Genomic DNA, 21091 nt, shown 5'->3' on the forward strand with positions numbered 1-21091 from the left:
TCTACTCCTGTTCCTATCAACCGATATGTATGGTTGGTGAATGAAGAAAGAATAACAATTAGAGGCTGAAGCCAACTGTTGTGTTCCTCTTGCCACTTATTTGAGGTCAACACAATCACCAGTAGACTGAGGATTGAACTTTGGCACGTGTGACTCAGTATCACTTTACCTGAATAATTTCAGATATTAATCATATAGTGCTAAAGATCAAAGATAAAGGAAAGTGCAACTGCTGTAGTGAGCCAATAGGTGGGGAAAAATCTTGAATCTCTGTGGTCCCACTCAAGACCTTGAGAACTCATAACAAGGACTCTACAGACAATGGATTTGTTAAGTACAGCCACTGTAGTATTGTTGAAACTACAGTAGCCAATATGTACACTGGAGTATTGCAAATATAACATTGTGATAATGACCAGATAATCTATTTTAGAGACATTACCGAGGGATAAATATCAATAAATAATGAGGGATTGGGACAACACACCCAACACGACAGCAGAAACCAAAGGGCTTGACATCTGACAGTGTGGCAGAAAGAAAATTTCCTTGCTGAATAATTAAAAATGAGCAGAAAGTTGAGGACCACTGCTAAAAAAGACAACTGAATTATAACAGTGAGGATTCAGAGTGATAGCAAATCTTGAAAATCAGATTTTTAAATCTCATATAATACCAGGGCTACTGCAGAATCAATATCTATTCAGTATATCTTCAACTTGTTGCTAAGGTAACAATAATTTGTGAAAACATTGACCATATACAAAGAAACCTATTTAGAGTCACTTTAAAAGTAAAGTGAGTGTGTGTATCATTATTAGGGAATTGAACACATTTCAGATATCTAGTGTCAACTCTGAGCACACCCAAATTACATACTAAGTAGACTAGATACAGAGTAAAGCTTCCTCTACATGTTCCCATGAACCACTCTACCAGCAGATACAGCGCAGGGTTAGACACCAAATAAAGGCTCCTTTAGCGTCCCCGCTGAAAACTCCCAGGACAGATACTGCAGAGATAGATACAGAGTAAAATTCCTCGAGACTCTCCCAAAAGTCTAACAACATTGCTGGCTTGAGATTGGTTGTTCCTACAATCTAGGATGTCACACTTCTATTCCTTTCTTTGAATGTAAAGTTTGTATATTTCCTGAAGAATCTGGAACGAAACTCCCCAGATTGTCACATTGGTCTGTTACAGCTTGTGGCAGACCGTACAAACAATGATGAAATCTATCTGTGATGGACCTTTCCCAGATGTTGGAATTGAAACAGTAAACTGTGAATGCAGTGTGCTATCCAGACACATGCTCAGAATTTATACATTTATAAAAACATTCTATAGTTAAGAGTCATGCTGTTAAATAAAATTACGTATTAGAAATACATCAAAACAATGTTTCCAAGAGCAAACACAACAACAGCTGAGAGAATAAAAATTGTACTCAACAGCTAATATTAATATTTCCGTGTGGTGCAGAACATCTGTCCATTGTATATTTTTTACTCTTATTGCAAAAATAATGTAAGATGTACCATCATGCTTTCATATAGAATGCCCAGAAAATTATTACTTCAGATGCAATATAAATTCTACCCTATAATGTAATATTCACTTTTTCTGAATTTATCAGGGAAATTGGCTTGTACATCTTCATGCTGGCATGTCCACCTGATTATGAAGGTGCGCGGTTCCAAGTGTGCTAGCTGGTTCACAACATTATTTGAAGTACAGCTGCCATTTTGGACATGAAAACCTTCACTGTACTAACCATACAGACCACTGGAGGGCAGTCTTACCACAAGGGCTATGAGTGGCCTTATTTTACTTGAGCACAAGCAGGGTCAGCAGGAATTCAAAACATATATCCTCATACACACAGAAACGTAGCACCCAGCACACACTACACATTTAGCATACTCTTGGAAGACCAGACACAGAAGTACATTCAGTACATAGAAACATGTGCAATGACACAGAAACTTATGTGTACTCAACATCCCTGATATGCAGTATACACACTCAGTATATATACATCCAGATATACAGTTACAATAACTGTAATCAACGTTAGCATCAATCTGACAGACTTTAAATTCATAGCAGTTGAAGGTAATAAGATAAATAGATGTTGGCTACTGATTAGTTAATTATACTTACATGTGTATAATATGATCTTGTGGCACAATGGCCAGAAGCTGTGAGCTCAAGTCTCACTTTGGGATTAATGACCATGAAAGTGTGCCACAACAGATCCAACCAGATAGATAGAAAATTTATTTAGACGTATATATAAAGACGAACCAGCCAGCACAAGGGTGGTGGACAGGGTTTGTTTAGTGTGGAGAAATAAGCTCTGTGGCAAGTAATAAACAGTCTCCACCAAAGCATTCTGTCTTCACTAAAAGACTTGATGGTCTTCTAATAATGTTCACGAATGAACATGAAGAATGTATTTTCAGTCATAGAAAGACACATATGAAATCACAGACATGTGGATTCTGAGTTGCATTTTGACAGACTCAAAAATATAAACAGCAAAACGTAAAGAGACATTTTGAGACAATGGACTGATTTTCCCAATGTTGTCCTAACTCTACAACTTATAGTTCTACAGCACTCCTCATATTCAGAAAACAAAACTGGGTGACCCGCAAAACTTAGCTTTGCTGGTGCTGAGAAGGGCCTCCTTGTTAGATTCTTCATATGCAGCTGGAGTTTCATTGCCATCACAAGATGACTGTGGTGTGCCTTTACAAAGAAGGCCTGGGAGAGATATGGCGGTTTTTGTTGAGGTTTATCACGCACACCTCCATAACTCAGGGCCCTGTACCCTTTGTGCTGTCAGAGAGATGTATGCCAAGACAAACATCAACTGCTGCTAGAAGACCAACAATTTGACAAAAGATGTCGCTTCGTTACCTAAAGCTTTTTGATTTCCTAGTGCAAGGAGCTGTAAATAGCTAAATGTTGCAGATTGGAACATTGCAGACTTCAAGGTCACATAGTGAAGAACACAACAAAGCTTGGCACAGCACTGCAAAAGCTTGGTGGAAAAAGGCCATAGCCATGAGACTCTCTTGCCATGCTACACTGAGGGTTGTAGTCCATGCACAACCCCATGAATGCACCAAAAATGTTTGATACAGAATTTACATTGTAAATGTAACTTTTAATTGTAAGCTGCAATGAGGCATTTCAGAATGCCATTTACAGTACCTAAAGAAATTGAACTGTATTACACTTAATGCCAAATCTGAACCACTATACTCTGTACGTCTGAAAATTTTATGAATAAAGTGTAATGTAGAAAGAAAAATCCACTTGTGAAGCAAGGTAACTGGAAATACTGATGAGGAAAGAAAGAATAGGATGTTGAGCATGAAGGAAAAGGAGGATGGAGAGATTTGAGCTGGGATAAAGGACAAAACAAGGGATTCCTGACTCGCAGAGAGGAAGATGAAAGTGTTGCTGCTGTATAAGCAATGATTGAAAGTAAAATATAATGAAGTTGCCTGACATGGAAAGGCAGAGAGTTCATACAGAGTCATCAGTAAAAAAAACTATTCAGGTAGGAAAGGACAGGTATGGGATATTATGGGAAGGACTATATTGTATTATATGCAAAAGAGTGAAATGTGGTGAGTGGTTTGACAGAATCAGATGGGTTCTGAAATCTGAATTTCTCAATGGAAGATTGAGATGCAGAGATAAAGTCAGTGGTGTGTTTGCAGTGCACTGAAGCTTACGCCTGCCTGTAGCAGGATCGTGCTTGTAATATGTTTGTATTCCATAAACACATGAGCATAAAACTTCTGCATATTATGTCCACCCTTCAAGGTATGAAGATGTTGTCATTGGGTTTATGTTTGTTTAGAGGTTGCATACAGTAGCTGGCTTTGTGTGGTTGCATGCAACGTCAGCAGTTTTCCTTGTCTAACTTGATGGCACAAGGGAAGCAAGGGAATACATTTGCATGGAGTCTCATAATTTGAAGAGGTGAGCGTGGTGATGGGGGCAGTGGATGATATAGAGTGAGGTCAAGGCCTGGAAGAGTGGAAAAAAGATCCGGGGAAAATGGAAGGTGGATCTGAGGGAGAAGTGAAGTGGTAAGGTCTTGGGATTTTGAGGTAAGGGTAGGTGGCGGGAGCAGCAAGTTGAGGTAAGAAAAGTAGGAGCCTAAAGGTTGATGTTCGTATTGTCCAAATGTATGTCCAACTCAGGGTATTGGATGGCAGAGTCCTTACAACCTTTGGGTTCACCACAACATTTCAATTATCCCAACTGAGAATGGTCTTGAATGACCAATGTCATTTACAAATATTTTCTTCCACATGAGAACTGTCCCTGATTGCCTTGCAACAATTGATGTGTGTCAATAAGGTGTGCCAGTACATTTAGTTCTTTGGAATAAAGAGTCTCAATAAATAATGCTGATGCCTGTATGAATAAAATGAATGTAATATGATATATTTATGAGTGGGATTTAATTTTGAAAAATACCCTTACCACATTTGTGCTCTCTGGTCTTATGTTAATGGTATTTGAGTTGGGCAGAAAAATTATGGCTGTGATGCATCACCTCCCCTGAAGGCTCTTTCATAATCTGGCAGTGGCTACAGGATTTTCAGTTGATGGTGGGATTACCCCACTGAAAGGTAAATCTTCTATGAGATCCCACATGTCTGCTGTGCTCTTCTGTGCCACTTTCATTTTTAATTATAATCATGTGGGAAATGGGAAAAAGCTAGAGACTGGGTCTGGCACACAACTCTGGTTACACCTTCAGGAACAGCACATTTCTGACCTAATCCTTGCTTTGTGAAGAACAGAGGGTGGGATTTTAGTGCACTAATAATGGTAAATTCACATCCTATATTCCTGACCTGGCCAGGAATGTGGGGTTTGGAGTCTTTGATTTCATCACTATTCCCCTGAGATGTGAACATCTTTTCTGCGAATTGTGGTTCACAGATCTCTGATGAGTTGTGAACCACAGTTCGGATTCAGGAACATTTTGAAAGGGAAGTATAAAACATTTTACCCCTGCTTTGCACACACACTCAATGCCTACCTATGCTCCCTCCTAGCCCCATGGTCCCTTTTACCTTCAATGTCAACTCATTCCCACTTCAATCCCTCATAGCCTCTTAAAATCCTCATGCTAAATCAATGCTAACTCATGCCTCTCATCCATTTCAATGACTCTTGTACCCTCTATGACCACTTGCCAATATATACTATGTACAGAAGCAATGCACCTACAGCTACACTGGCATGTGTGAAATTGCTTAGAAAAAAAATTGCCCATTTATTAAACCATATAAAGATTCCAATTGAACAGATCATTAAAGTATAAATAACTGAGGCCTTCAACACATTTTACTGTTGTGAAAATAAACACCGATTCACTGACGAAACAAATCACAGAAAAAATGTTTCATAATCTTATAGAGATACAATTGAAGCAAAGTCAAACTTTTCTACACCTGTGCAATCAAACTCAATCTCACAATCTGTTGTAGAGTCCAGACTCAAGCTTCATTCATCTTTTGAAGCACTGTGACTTTTATTATTGAGATCTTTTTGAAATTACAGGGGAAATAGTATTTGAAAGGTCAAGTAAACATAGGCTGCACTTAAGGAATATGGATGTGACAAGAAAGGAAGGAACATTTTAGCTTATGCCTAGAAGACAGAGCTACAAGGAACCAAATGACTTTCTTTATCTTTATTTCTCCATCTTTATCTTTCAGAACAATTCAATATTTTAGAAAACAAATAAACATCTGAAAAGGTACACTGACACAAAAATTAACAAATATGATTGTACTCACACGTAGGTAAAATGGAAACTTCCTACCATAAAACCCAACCCTAAAGAATTCTGGTTCCAGACGCTGATGCTCCAATATGTTGTCGTAATATGCAGCTTCCATTTTCTGTTAATAATGAAGAAAAACTAGTGGTTAGGGGCTGATCCTTGAATACTGCAACACTGAAAGTAATGACAATGGTTTGAATAAATCGCATTCTATTTATATAACTTCAGTAACAATCTGACTGTCCTTTACTCTAGGCATTGACTCGCAAAAGATACAGTTCTCAGACTGTTTTAAGACTAAGATAGATAGGTTCTTGGTTATCAAGGGGATCAAGGGTTACGGGGAGAAAGCGGGAGAATGGAGTTGAGGAACTTATCAGCCATGATTGAATGGCGGAGCAGACTCGATGGGCCAAATGGCCTAATTTCTGCTCCTATGCCTTTTGGTCTTCTGTAGGCACAGACAGCCCTTCAACCTCCTCAGGTACATAGTCAGTATTAGAATTTAGACAGTAGTTTTCATGAGGTTGATCAATGCTCGTGGGCACCACTACCAAGTTTGATCCTAGACATGTTTATACAGTACATTGAACAGCAGGCAGCTATTGAACCTGTACTGCCATCCAATCATGGATTAGATCATGAAATCATGATTAAAGGTACGTGATTTACATGTATTCATTTTTTGTTTAAGAGCTTAGATTGCCAACTAGTAGCCTTTAGGTGTTGGTCTTTTTTTGAAAGGGGTTTAATAATTAACTAAATCAGATTTTCCACCCGCATAACTTTAAATCAAATTGCAGATGACTGAAGTGTTAATGCAAGTTTGTTTATATTGTGGAGTTTTATATTAAGAGAGAAATTATTAAAATATTTTGATTTAGAATAATCATGGATTGATTTTAGCTTACAGGAACTGGGAAATGGGAAAACTTTTGTTCAGTGTGAATAAGACCTGACTGGGATCAAATGCAAGAGTTTCTCCTAGAAAAGGAGATTGTTCAGAGCAGTTAAGGAAATAAATTACCTCAGTGTAAGTAAGGGGTGTAGTTTGTGAAAACATTCAAACCAGAAGTGTTTGTTTGGAATTTTACAAATTATTAAAGGGCTGAGGAAGAATAAGCTCTTTATAAGGAAGTATGAGTGGTCAAAAGAAAAAAGCCTTGCAGGTAACAAGACGCGAACTGAGAAAAAAGTCATGTAAAGCTTACAGATCTAATGGAAAGTGAATTTCTCTGGATGTCTGATTAACAATAAAGTGATGGTGTTGGAGATTTCCAGCTGCTTTCAGTTCTGAAGAAGTCATACTGAACTTGAAGCATTAACAATGTTTCTCTCCCGACAGATACTGCCAGCCCAACTGAGTATCTCCAGCACTTGCTGTTCTTACTTGGGATTTTGTTTTGTATTGTTTTTTAATTTTTTCAAACTTTCAAGATGGTTTTTGTTTTATTTTTATCTCTCTTGCTTAATAAACTTCTATTTTATTGGTAAAAACACATCTGTAGTCTTGTGTGCTTATGTTTCAGTAAGACTGCCATGTTTAATTAAAGAAAAAATAATATATGATTTATCATACCAGATTTCATTCTGGGATCTGACTGGTCTAGAATCATATAATCCCTACAGTGTGGAAACAGGCCATTCAGCCCAACAAGTCCACACCAACCCTTGCAGAATCCCACTCAGACCCATCTGTCTGTAACTCACACACTCCTGAACACTACGGGAAATTTAGCAAGGCCAATCCACCCAGCCTGCACATCTTTATACGGTGGGAGAAAACCGGAGCACCTGGAGGAAACCCACGCAGACACGGGGAGAATGTGCAAACTCCACACAGACTGAAGCTGGAATCAAACCTGGGTCCCCGGCGTTGTGAGGCTGCAGTGTTAACCACTGAGCCACCATGCTCCCCAGAAACATCAACTGAGGTCATAACAATACTCTCACCTAACAAAATATCTTAGTTGCAATACATATATTGTCCAGGTACAGAAAGCGTGGATGATTTGGCCTTTCCTTGTTCACATGGCAAAAGCCTTGAACCTTTTGGTCCACATGGTTTAAGAAACACAGCGGGTACTTTTACTTATATAAAGGATTATTATACAGATCGTTTCCACACCAATATAAAGGGGGTGAGCCTACCAGCCTGCACTCAGGGACCGCAGGTAAGACAGTTGTAGCTATTTCTGAATATAAATATTCCTGGGACAGCAAGATCCTAGAATCACTGCTTAAATGCATTCTCCCTTTGAAATGAAAGCAGCATTTTTAACTGGTTTTTTTTCTATTATCATGAGAAAACAGTTCCACTCACAAATCAAAGTTACAGTGAATACAGGTGGCAGGAGACTGTTCTGGAAATGCCTTTGATGGCACTATGGGTAATTGTAGGGTCTACAACTGCATTAATAATTTCAAAGGCTTATCATGTTAAATTATATTCCATTCAAGTTGTCCATCCCTTGCTGTGTGGGTTTGATTCACTGACTAGGGAATATTCCAGTCCCATATGCATTGAGTAAATGAATGCTGCTGAGGATAATGGGATTGACCCCAGTACTCCTGGCTAGAGGGGGAGAGATATAATTAAAAAACAGAACTCTTGTGTCTGTCAGTTTTCGATCTAGAAAAGTTGCATAGAATAAGTTTATATTCTGTTAAGAACATTTAAAGGTGATCTATGAGATGTTTAAGATGTTTAAAGGTGATAATCAGGCAGATTGAGAGAAACTAGTTTATCCAGGAAGAATTCAGAATTAAGAATAACCTTAAAATTAGAGCTAGGATGTGCAGAGGTATTTTCAGAAGATATGTTGTCACACAAAAGGTGATAGAAATCTGGAACTTTCTCACTGAAAAGCAGTCTTTGGGCTTCAGGCGATGGCACCCTTGTGTAGGATCGACAATTGAGTAACACACTTAATGGAACAGTTCTTGAGTTCACTATCATAGCCTTGATATATTGAAGTAAAATTTTCCAGCGTTCTTTCTTAGAAAAGGCTAGATAAATTGATTTGTAGAGTTTTTGAAACTAAGTGTTGAAGCTTACTGAACCAAGGCAGGTATGGAATTGAATTTGAGATCTTTCTGTGTGTTGGGTTTAGTTTCATGCTGGTCAGTGTGGTAACTGGTATAATCACATTGGAAGTTGTGTGTGGTTCCTTTGGAAGGAAAATCTTGTTGCGGCCTCTCTGCTGGGAGTCTGTGTCTCAAAGCTATTACTCCAACAAAATATTTTGCCGTTATACATTGGGGAATTGCCCAACATTCTGCACAGGACTACCTACCAATAGCACGTCTTATTTACGAATGTATATCGAATTTTGAAAAGGTGTGCGGTCAGCATCAATACGTAATGTCACATTTAATGTTGTTGTGACAACATTGGTCTGTGTACTTTTGATTAAATTGCAGATATTTTCTCAGACTCTTCGCTGTCAATTACAGATGTCCAATATAAAATTAGACTTGATTAAAATTCATTGTATTAAGAAGGAAATGGTATGACGAATGGTTTTGCATTGCATACCCGGATCCAGCTGAGACTGTGGTAATCATAGAGGGCCTCATATTGACTGGCCAGCTCCCGACAGAGTGGAATTCCATACTCCCAGCACTGTGGACAAAAAAAATGAGTGCGTTCAAACTAAATATAGAAATACTCAAAAAAGACATAATTCGAACAAAGACTAATTTCTGACAGCAGGATTAATAAAGCCTTGCAGAATAATGTATAGTTTGTGGAGGAATGATGGGTCCTAGATTCAGACAGACTAGGGGTATCGAGACTGCAACCCCTGAGCCCTAGTAACCCAGGTAATTCTGTTTATATTTTAAATTTTTTTTATTGTAATTGCTGGTTTGAGAATTCTGAGACTGGAGATTTATCTTATTGATGGGTAAATCCTAAATTAAATCTTCAACCCAATGCTTAAAATAGATATCTGGTCATTATCATTGCAGTTTATAGGATATTGCTGTACACAAATTGTCTGCAGTCACAGCTTGTGATACATGGCAAATTAATGGGAACATTGGCTGAGTCTCTTTGGTGACACACCTAAGCAGCACGCAAAGGTCATGAAGTTTGGACACTTCTGAAATATATAAGGAAAACTATTTAAATTATGAATCAGTGAGCGGACAGATTCCCTGTTGCCCTTTCCAATAAAACCTACATGCAATTCAACTAAAATAAAAAAAAATTAGGAACACTCAGCATGTCTGGCAGAATCTATGGAGCCAGGAAGGTAGAAATAATGTTTCAGTTCAATCACCTTTCGTCAGAACCTTGCAGCATTTTGCTTTTCATTTTATTATGCAAAAGAACTACATTGATTGTAAGATCCTAGGTTCTGGTTTCCTTAGGTGGTAGTAGGAGTGCTATGATCGATAATGGTTGGGATGCCCTTTGACTGTTGTTCATTGTCTAAGTAAATTGCTGAGAAAGGTGCCTGGCGCTGTCAGTGACTAATTAAGCAAGCAGTCAGTGGTGTCAAGGGAAAGGCAGAAATCAATTATTCTTTTCTATCTTCCAAATTAGTGATAATTTGGAGAGTGACTGATAAAGAGAGCAGGATAAGGGAGGAATAAAAGAGTCAGACAGACTGGCAAAGAAATGGAGAAAACGAGAGACAGAAAGGTGGGGGTGGAGAATAGTTTTTTTAAGAGAGAGAGAAAGACAGAGAAAGAAAGACAGAGACCAACAGATGGATAGATAATGAGAGATTAAAAAAAAGTAAGAATAAATAAATAAAGGCAAAAAATAAAGAGGAGAAAGAGTCTAAGCGGAGATAGGAAGAGGAAAAGAGACAGATATTACAGAATGTATCAGATAACAGCATCCTTTCTGGGTAACATCAAACAACAACACTGGAGATTGATTTGTCTCTTTTCCTTTTCTCCACACCCAACATTAACTGATTCCCACAGTGATAGTCCAGGATATCCTATGGTTCCTCATTCAAATCAATTTGTTTTTAGAACAATGTGAGCTAGGGCACTAAATGTCATCAGGCTACTTGACTGTGGAGGCATCTCAGAAATATCTGATTTTTACTTGCCTTTTGTCACTCAGTTGGGTTCCAGTTATTGAACACCATGAATCCTAGCTGATACTGCACTCTTAACTCAGTAATACTGTGTTGAATCATATTTCCCTGTGAGCAAAACTATGTAAAGTGAACTGGAAAATTAGATTAAAATACTTATCAATTGAGATGTAGTGGCAGACAATTCTGGGGATATTTCAGATTACATGGAATAAACACACGTCAACAAAAAAGGAAAATTCCAAGAGTAGGTTTTTTTTATTATTTGTGGCTAACTAAAAGAGTTGAAGATATTAACAAGCTCAAAGAAAAAGCATATAATTACACAAGGATAGATGGCAAGTTAGATAATCAAGCTGAATATAAAGAACAGCAAAGAATTATTAAAATATTAAGAAGAAGAAAGCAAGCTAGAAATATAACAAACAGTAAATGTTTCTACTGATATTGAAAACCAAAAGAGCTAACAAAGAAAACATTGGTCCCAGTTGGTCTGGAAAATTAATAACACAAAATAATAAGAGCCTAGTGGAATTGAACAGATACTTTACACCAGTCTTCACTACACAGCATACAATCAACATTCCAGAAATACTTGTAAACCAGAAAATGGACAGAAGGGAAGAATGCAGGAAAATAACAATCATCAGGGAAGTGGTACTCAGTAAGCTGTTAGAGCTGCAGGTTGAGAAGTACCTGGATTCTGAATTGATTTATCTTTGTTACTCTCACTATCCATTTCTGAACAATTCTGTACTTTTTTTTACTCAGACAGTGCTCTGCTCTGTTGCTTTGACATTCCATATACCGCTTTCAAATTAACCCTTTTCTGAATTCTTCAACATCTCCATTATTAGTTTATCTCCACTTCTCACTGAGTTTTAGGAGATAATTTTGAAATATGATATTGTATATGGAGTCATTCAATTAGGATATTATGTGAGCTGCTGAATGAGGCCAGGTCATTTGGCACACGTAGAGAAGTAAAAGTCTCAGAAAGTAATTAAACACAGATCATCTACAAATATGTGTTGGAAGCTACTTCTAAAAAGATTTAGTTGAAGTCTGGAAGAAAATATCTGCCTGCTAACCTCAGTTAACCAAAAAAAATGCATACTGGTGGGAGACCTGAGAAAACTGAACCAAAAGTAGAAGTTTGTTCAACTCCAGATATATCTTATTTTAAAATATAGGTGAATTTATATTAACAACATCAATTTCAATCTTTATGACAAGTCTACTTGTTTGTGGTGGTGATAGGAAGGAGGGGATGGGCTTGTGGTATATAACTGAACTGGAGTGTGCAAATATAATGTAACACCTACATTTCAAAGGCATGTCTTTAAGAGTATATAATCACTGGAGTATAAACCAACTTAAAAAAAGGTTCCCATACTGTCCAGTACTGTTTATTGAAGCTGAAAGAGATTTGGGTATATAACCCATGGTTCAGCTCCTATCTAGGCTGGGTGACAGTCTAAGTACTCCAAAATAACATAAATTAAACCAAAAAACAGAATTAAAAATAAAGAAACCTGAGAATATCCCCAGGTATTTAACAGCCAATAAAATAATTTTGAAGTATAATCACTGTTATCATGTAAGAAACGCAGCAACTAATTTGTACCCAGAAAGCTCTCTCAAACAGTAATGTGACAACAATAAGATAACCTGTTTTTGTGTTGTTGCTTGAAAGATAAACATAGGCCAGGACACCAAGGATAGCTTGCTTGCTCTTCTTTGTAATCATGCCGTGGAATCTTTTACATCATCTGAGAGATGACCCAGTCTAACATCTCATTCAGCAAGGCGACGAAACATTCTGATTTTAACAATATACAGATCAATGGACAAACAGCAAACTTTGTGACAAGGGTAACAGAGTTGATTGGAACCCAGGAGTTTGTCTGCAGTACATGTTAAAAAGTTGGGAGATACAAATTTGGCAGCGCCCCAAAACAGGCAGTATGGTGTGAATGCAGCAACTTCTCAACAGCATTGTACAGGTTGACAGCAAATTGTAACAGAGGAAATTTGTACAAACATGCAAATCTTAATTTTGTTATTTGACCATTACTCTATCAAAAGAAGTTCAAGTAGAGACCTGTAACATCTATTTAGTGAACATCTGATTGATATGACTAAAACTTAACAAAATCCTAAATCACACAACACCAGGATATGGTCCAACAGGTTTCTTTGAAATCACAAGCTTTCATAGCACTACTCCTTCGTCAGATGCAGTGAGAGACAGCACACAGACACAAGTTTACATGTAGAAATCAAATGATAACATAACTGGTGTGAGTGGAGTGAACAAATATAAAATGGCTGATGGAGAACTCTGTTAGAAAGGAGTTTCAATTGATTAAGACACAAATTCCAGAATCTGTTTCAAGTCACTGCCCTGTGATAATTAAAGGTTTTAACAGTATCTGCCTAACTTTCCAAATTTCAATCAGGCAGAGAAACAAAAGGTGACATCTCAGGTCAGACACTGAATTGTAGGTGTGTGGCCTTGTTTAGAATCTGTGTCTGAGTTCTAACCTGGTATCAGGCAGGTTTTATTTTCTAAAAGCAGGAATTTATAAAATGCCATACTAACTGACTATGACTACAAATTGTGTGTGTTTTACATTGAACATAGAACATAGAACATAGAACAATACAGCACAGAACAGGCCCTTCAGCCCACGATGTTGTGCCGACCATTGATCCTCAAATTTCTGTGACCATATGCATGTCCAGCAGTCTCTTAAATGACCCCAATGACCTTGCTTCCACAACTGCTGCTGGCAACGCATTCCATGCTCTCACAATTCTCTGTGTAAAGAACCCGCCTCTGACATCCCCTCTATACTTTCCTCCAACCAGCTTAAAACTATGACCCCTCGTGTTAGCCATTTCTGCCCTGGGAAATAGTCTCTGGCTAGCAACTCTATCTATGCCTCCACTTCTTATCTTAAAACAACCACCAAACCTTAAACAGACCATTCTTCACAGCAAACTGCTCAGACTTCACAACAATGTCTACCACAACACCACACAACCCTGCCATGGCAACCTCTATAAGACATGTTAGATCATAGACATGGATATTACCATCACACATGGGAACACTACTCACAAAGTACATCACAGAAACTCCTGTGACTCGGCCAATGTTGTCTATCTCATATGCTGCAGACAAGGATGCCCTGAGGCATGACATTTTGGTAAGAACATGCAGACACTATGAAAATGGATGAATGGACACTGCGCAACAATGGCCAGACAGGAGTGTTCCCTCCTAGTCAGGGAACACTTCAGCAGTCAAGGGCATTCAGCCTACAATCTTTGGGTAAGTGTCCTCCAAGGTGGACTTAGGGATACACAACAATGCAGAATCGCGAGCAGAAACCAATGGCCAAGTTCTGTACCCATGAAGACAGCATCAATGTAATCTTAGTTCATGTCGTGCCACAGGCGACCCCACCACACTGTTCTGTTTCTGTAAAATCTTCCTTACTGTCTGATTTTGATAGCATCACCTCTCTCACACACAAATCCATGTGGTGAAACATTACATTCAAGATGTTTGTCTACTTGCAGATACATTCTATTTTGGTCAGAAAACACACAATTAGTAGTCCCAGTCGGTTACTGTGGCATTTTATAAATTCCTGCTTTTGGAGTAAAACCAGCCTGATACTAGGTTAGAATTCAGATTCTGAACAAGGTCGCACACCTACAATTCAGTGTTTGACCTGAGATGTCGCCTTTTGTTTCTCTGCCTGATTGAAGTTTGGAAAGTTAGGCAGATACTGATAAAATCTTTAATCATTATGGGGCAATGACTTGAAACAGATTCTGGAATTTGCATCTTAATCAATCAAACTTGTGTTTCCTTTCTAACAGAGTTTTCCATTAGCCATTTTATGTTTGTTCACTCCACTCACACCAGTTATATGATCCTTTGATCTCTCTGTCTATTAACTGTATGTCTGTATGCCCTCTCTCACTGCACCTGAACTGGAGTATGCAAATATAATGCAGCACCTACATTTCAAAGGCATGTCTTTAAGAGTATATAATGAAGGAGTGGCACTTCGAAAGCTTGTGATTTTAAATAAACCAGGTGGACTATAACCTGGAGAGTGATTCTTAACTTTATTCACAAGCACCTCCACATCATAACAAAATCTGAAAGGAAGATACAAATGGAGACTAAGAACAAAAACAGCAGCTCCCAGCTTTCTATTTGTGTGCAGTGATAATGATGAAAGGGTCCTGAATCTGTCTTCTATGGCTCTCCCTTAACAGAAATCCCTATGCATACAATACTTTGCAGGATAAGATAATATTCAGCACTTGATAAATCAATTATCTTTAATCCAAGCAAGCCATGATACAGTGTCATAAAATAGTAAACGCTAGGAAATCTCAGCAGTTCTGGCAGCAAATTTAGAAAAACAGAATTAACGTTTTGAGTACCATGTGAATCTGTGGAATACTTTATTGCAAAGGGCTGTAGAGGCTGAGAGCATTATGACTGAGACAGACAGATTTTTAATCAGTAGGGAATCGAGGGTTATATGGAAAAGGCAGAAAAGCCATGATCTCATTGAACGGTAGAGAAGATTTGGTGAGTTGAATCACGTATCTTATGGTCATACCATATTGTAATTACTGTCTTTGAATCTACATTAGCCAAAATTTGTGATGAGTACTTTGGCAAGCTGCCAATCATCAGTAAAGTGGAGTGAGGGACACTAAAAGGACCATGTCTCTTTTTCAGGTCCCACTTTCTGCTTTTATTTCAGATCTCTAGCATCTCCACTAATTTTCTTTTACATGTTATAGTGTCCCTCACTCCACTTTACCCATGATTGGCAGCTTGCCAAAGTACTCATCACAAATTTTGACCAATGTAAATTCAAACACAGTAATTATAATATGGTATGACCATAAGATACGTGATTCAACTCACCAAATCTTCTCTACCGTTCAATGAGAACACGACTTTTCTACCTTTTCCATGTAAGCCTCGTTCCCTACTGATTAAAAATCTGTCTGTCTCAGTCATGATGATCTCAGCCTTTACAGCCCTTTGCAATAAAGTATTCCACAGATTCACTGCCCACTGAGAGAATAAATTCCTCCCCATCTCAGTTTTAAATAGGTGATCCCTTATTCTGAGATTTCACTATCTGGACTAGACTTGTCCACAAGAGAACAACCTTTCCATATCTACCCAGTCAAGTACCCCAACAGTCTAGTATATTTCAATCAGATTGGAGCTGAAAAGAATAAGACGCAGTGAGTAGAGGCCTAAAAACTCCTACTGGCTCCTCTGGGATTTGGGTCTGGGATCTCTTATATTCTCAATCCTTATATATTCCAAAATAGGAACCATACTCCTAGACCAATGAGCCAGCTTTTAGAGTCGTTGCATGGAAACAGACCCTTCAGCCCAACCTGTCCTGCTGACCGACTTTCCCAAACTACTCTGGTCCCATTTGCCTTATGTTTGGCCATAATCACTCTCAGCCTTTCCTATTCATGTACATGTCCAAATATGTTTTAAATGTTGTATCCACCAGTTCCTTAGGCAGTTCATTCCACTCTTAAACAATCCTCTGAGTGAAAAGTTTTCCCCTTAGGTCCCTTTTAAATTTTTCTCCTCTCACCTTAAAATTATGCCCTCTCGTTTTGAACTCCCCACCCTTGGGAAAGAACTTTACTATTCACCTTATCTACACCCCTCATCACTTCATAAACCTCAATAAGGTTACTCTTCAACCACCTACACTTCAGTGAGAAAAATCCCAGCTTATTCAGCCTCTCCTTTATAACTTAAAACCTCCAACCCTGGTAACATCCTTGTAATCTTCTCTGCACCCTCTTCAATTTAATAATATCCTTCCGATAGCAGGGCAACCAGAACGGTACACAGTACTCCAAAAGCAGACTCACCAACATTTTGTAGCACCGCAACATGACGTCCTAACTCTTATACTCAATGATTTGAGCAATGAGCGCAATCAGGCCAAAAACCACCTTTACCACTCTGTCTATGTGTGATGCAACTTTCAACGAACTATGTACCTGAACCACTACATCTCTCTGTTCAGCAGCACACCTGAGGGACCTACCATTAACTCAGTAAGTCCTGTCGTTGTTCATCTTACCAAAATGCAACAACTCCCACTTATATAAATTAAACACCCGCAACTCCTTGGCCCATTGGCCTAACTGATCAAGATCCCTTTGTAATCTTAGATAATCTTCCTCATTGTCCACTGTACTACCAATTTTGCTGTCTTCCGCAAACTTACTAACCATGGTTCCTCATCCAAATTGTTTTGTATAAATGACAAACAAGAGTGGACCGAGCACTGATTACTGTGGAACATTGGCTGGTCACAAGCCTCCAGTTCAAAAACAACTCCACCACCACCCTCCTACCGTCAAGCCAATTTGTATCCAATTGGCAAGATCTCCCTCAATCCCACGCAACCTAACTTTACTGACCAATCTACCATGTGGAGCCTTGTTAAAGGTCTTCCTTAAGTCCATGTAGACAATGTCTACCACTCTGCCCTTACCTATCTTCTTTGTCACATCCTCAAAATAAGTTAATCAAATTTGTAAGACACGATTTCCTACACAAAAAACTATGCTGACTGTCCCCAATCAGTCCTTGCCTCTTCAAATGCAAGTAAATCCTGTCTCTCAGAATCCGCTCCAACAACTTACCCTCTATTAACATGAGACGGACTGGTCTATAGTTCCCTGGCTTTTCTTTGCAGCCTTTCTTAAAGCCATTAGCCATCCTCCAGTCTTGTGGCACCACACTCATGGCTGTAGGTGATACAAATATCTCTACTGGGGGCTGTGCAATTTCTTCCCTACCTTCTCACAATGTCCTAAGATAGACTTGATCATGTGCCAGAGATTTACCTACGTTTATGCTTTTTCAGACCACCAGAACCTACTCTTTTATACGGTGGACTGGTTTCAAGACATCAGTATTTATTTCCCTAAGTTCACCAACTTTCATGTCTTTCTCCACAGTAAATACTGAAATGAAATATTCATTCAGCATCTCTCCCATCTCCTTTGGTTCCACATATAGATGACCTCATTGACCTTTAAGCGGTCCCAAAATATAGCCAATTGCTGTTTAGCTCATCTTTGACTGCCTGATATAGACAGTAGAACCAGGGAGAAACACTTGCCTTGCCCTTGTTGAAGTAGTTGATAACCTGTCGGCATAGTCCTTCTTTACGCTGCCACTCCGTTTGTGTTGGGTAGTGCAGGAACTCTCGCAAGGTTCTGTCCTCCCAGTGCAGCAGTTCCCAGTACAGCATTAGTGTAAATGCTGCCTCTACAGAAAAGAGCAAATAAGAGATGCAACCAATTCAAGAAATCTGTGAAACTAAACAGTGATTTGATATTTTCAACAGCATTCATTATTTACACATCAGTGAGATGTTTTTACTTCTTTACACCTCTGAGTATCAAAAATTTGACAAGAACGCTTTCTCCCCTACACTCCTAAGCATGTCAACTTGAGATTAATTTTGGTACTAGAGGTCCAGTCTACTGGCACATCACCTAAGTATTCTTTGTGTGAGTCTTATCAGAAAGCACCAGCAGGAAACTGAAATAATAGGAATGGGCAAGGAAAACAAAACATTCTAATCCTGCCCAGAATTTTCTAGTAGAGACCATTGGATACAAAAGAGGAGTTGGCACTTTGGCTGACTTTTCCGCTCCAAGTTCTGAGAACCATGGAACTCTAAGCTTTTGACGTGGTTGTAAACAGCTAACTGGGTATGTATGGGCAATTGAACCAGGGACCCACCTAGCCAACAGTGCTTCATTGTTATACTGAATAGTGCTTTTACACAGTAGTGCAATGGAAGAATTATAAAATTGCAGGTTTCAGAGTGTGGTACTTATGCTCACATTTCAGGGTTTCTAGCATTCATAGTGACAATGTTTCTGACCACAGGCCAAATGCTGACTCAACAAAGAAAAATAACCTGCACGACCCATTCATCAAATCCTCACGTTTATGATCTCAATGGCGCAGTGGCTCAGTGGTTAGCACTGTTGCCTCACAGCACCCAGTGGCCTGGGTTTGATTCTACCTTTGGGCAACTGTGTGGAGTTTGCACATTCTCCCAATGTCTGTGTGAATCTCCTCCAGGGGCTTCAGTTTCCTCCCACAGTCCAAAGATGTGCAGGTTAAGTGGACTGACCATGCTAAATTGTCATCCTGTCTAGGTGAAATGTAGGATTACAGGTTTAGGGTAAAGGGGGGGTCTGGGTGGATGCTCTTCAGGGGATTGGTGTGGATCCAATGGGCTGAATGGCCAGTGCTTCCACATGATAACGATTCAATGATTGCACACAGGCACTTTGATAATACTGGAAACACAACTGCCAATTTGTACACAGCAAGGTCACAAAAGTAATAATGTGATTATAACTGGCTAATCTGTCTGACTTCCTCACCAAGATGTTCCCATTTCTCTTTAGTTTTAGTCTTAACACCGAGTAATTTCTAAAAGTGATTTCAACTTACATCTTACAAGTCCTTAGTTTTCTCTCTTCTGCACTAAGGCAGTGTGTGTAGAGTGCTCTTGAAAGACATATGAGAATTTTTAACCGGGCGGTAGGAATTAAATATTTGACAGTTGAAAATTTATGGCACTTTCGGTGGAGTGGATCTAGAACAACTGTCACTGCAGTGGATACATTTTCAAGTTAAGGTCGTAAATATGAAGATTTGATTAATCGGTCTTGCTGCCGCCACAAGCTGCTGCTGCTTCTTTTGTTGTTCCTTTTGCTGAACCTAAGACTGGAAATCATGGAATCCCCTACAGTATGGAAAAGCAGACTATTTCACCCACTGGTACTGACCCTAAACCTCCGAAATACCATCCCACCCAGACCCATCCCCTACCCAAACCCTGTAACCCTACATTGCCCATTGCTAATCCACCTAGCCTCCGCATCCCTGGACACTACGAACAATTTAACATGGCCATTCTACCTAACCATATCTTCCAAATTTGTCTAGGCCCGAAACGTCAGCTTTTGTGCTCCTGAGATGCTGCTTGGCCTGCTGTGTTCATCCAGCTTCACACTTTATTATCTTCCAAATTGATGCCTTTTTGCAAGGTGAAGTTATTAGGTATGCATAAGAGATTACAACAGTCCTTGAAAGTTCTACTGAACTGAATTTCAAGATATTTTGATAATCACAAATGTGTGTTTATTAAAATAACTCCAGAGAGGTAGGTATCCCATCACCAAGTCACCCTTTATTTACACATGATTTGTCCTTGGCTACTCACAACTTCAGGCACTAGAGTGTCAATATCTCTGACATTTAGTCTTTTTATGTCAGCCAGAGCTCCCTATTGGACCAGATTAACAGCTGAATCAGTGAACTCATATTCTATGAGGTCAGCTGGCTGACATTGTTGCAATCACTATAGATACATTGTAACAAACTTTATAGACTTTATAACAAACTGCTTTCTTCTTGTAAAATGGAGCATTGCTTATACAAAAAAAACTCACAAAAGGGTCTCTTGCAGATTCAACTATGATCAACCGTACAGAGGAACAAGACTGCTTATTTCAAGATGTATTACAGACAGACTTTTGAAACTTGATGAGCATTTCTACAATGGTAAACAGGCACCTGAAGGGATGGAATACAGCACTTTCCTACATCACCAAACCTGGAACAATTGCAGCCATTCAAGTTAATGGTTGAGACATTTAATTTTATAATTACCTTGATTAAAAAATGATGGATGAGGCTACGCTCCAGATCTAAGCTAGCCCAATACTATTCATACATTCAACAATATTCACCAAAAGTTGCTTTCATAGCAAAATCTCATTCCTCAGTGATTGCCTCCAGCTCAGACTCTATGGGTTCCAACTTAAGTTTCACTTTTGTATTTCAAATCCACCAGGAACACAGATGTCTCCATGATATACAATGCTCCTCAAGCGCTGTTCTCACCACATCCTGAGATCCACACTCAGTGTAATGCACTGCCATATGCACACGTTCAATCTCTCTCTTTATCAACACTGCCTCATACTATCTCAAGCTTGTTCTGCTCCCCAGTCTACTTCATTTGACGTATTAACCAGAAACCTTTTCTTCTCCTTTCAGGTACTAAGGAATGCA

At 38.9% G+C, this 21091-nt stretch overlaps 1 protein-coding gene across 6 annotated transcripts in view; it reads right to left on the bottom strand.

Annotated features, from left to right (window-relative positions):
- Nucleotides 1–21091, bottom strand: part of dock3 (dedicator of cytokinesis 3) — a 1242443-nt gene that overhangs the window by 68647 nt on the left and 1152705 nt on the right. For all 6 annotated transcript variants that reach the window (XM_059649508.1, XM_059649506.1, XM_059649505.1 and 3 more), the window contains 3 exons: nucleotides 18108–18256; nucleotides 9366–9452; nucleotides 5841–5945 (listed from right to left, as the gene is read on the bottom strand). In XM_059649508.1, coding sequence (XP_059505491.1) covers nucleotides 5841–5945; nucleotides 9366–9452; nucleotides 18108–18256 — 341 coding nt within the window. The remainder of the gene's footprint in view (nucleotides 1–5840; nucleotides 5946–9365; nucleotides 9453–18107; nucleotides 18257–21091) is intronic.

This window comes from Stegostoma tigrinum, chromosome 11 (assembly GCF_030684315.1).
Source record: "Stegostoma tigrinum isolate sSteTig4 chromosome 11, sSteTig4.hap1, whole genome shotgun sequence".
Classification (NCBI taxonomy): domain Eukaryota; kingdom Metazoa; phylum Chordata; class Chondrichthyes; order Orectolobiformes; family Stegostomatidae; genus Stegostoma; species Stegostoma tigrinum.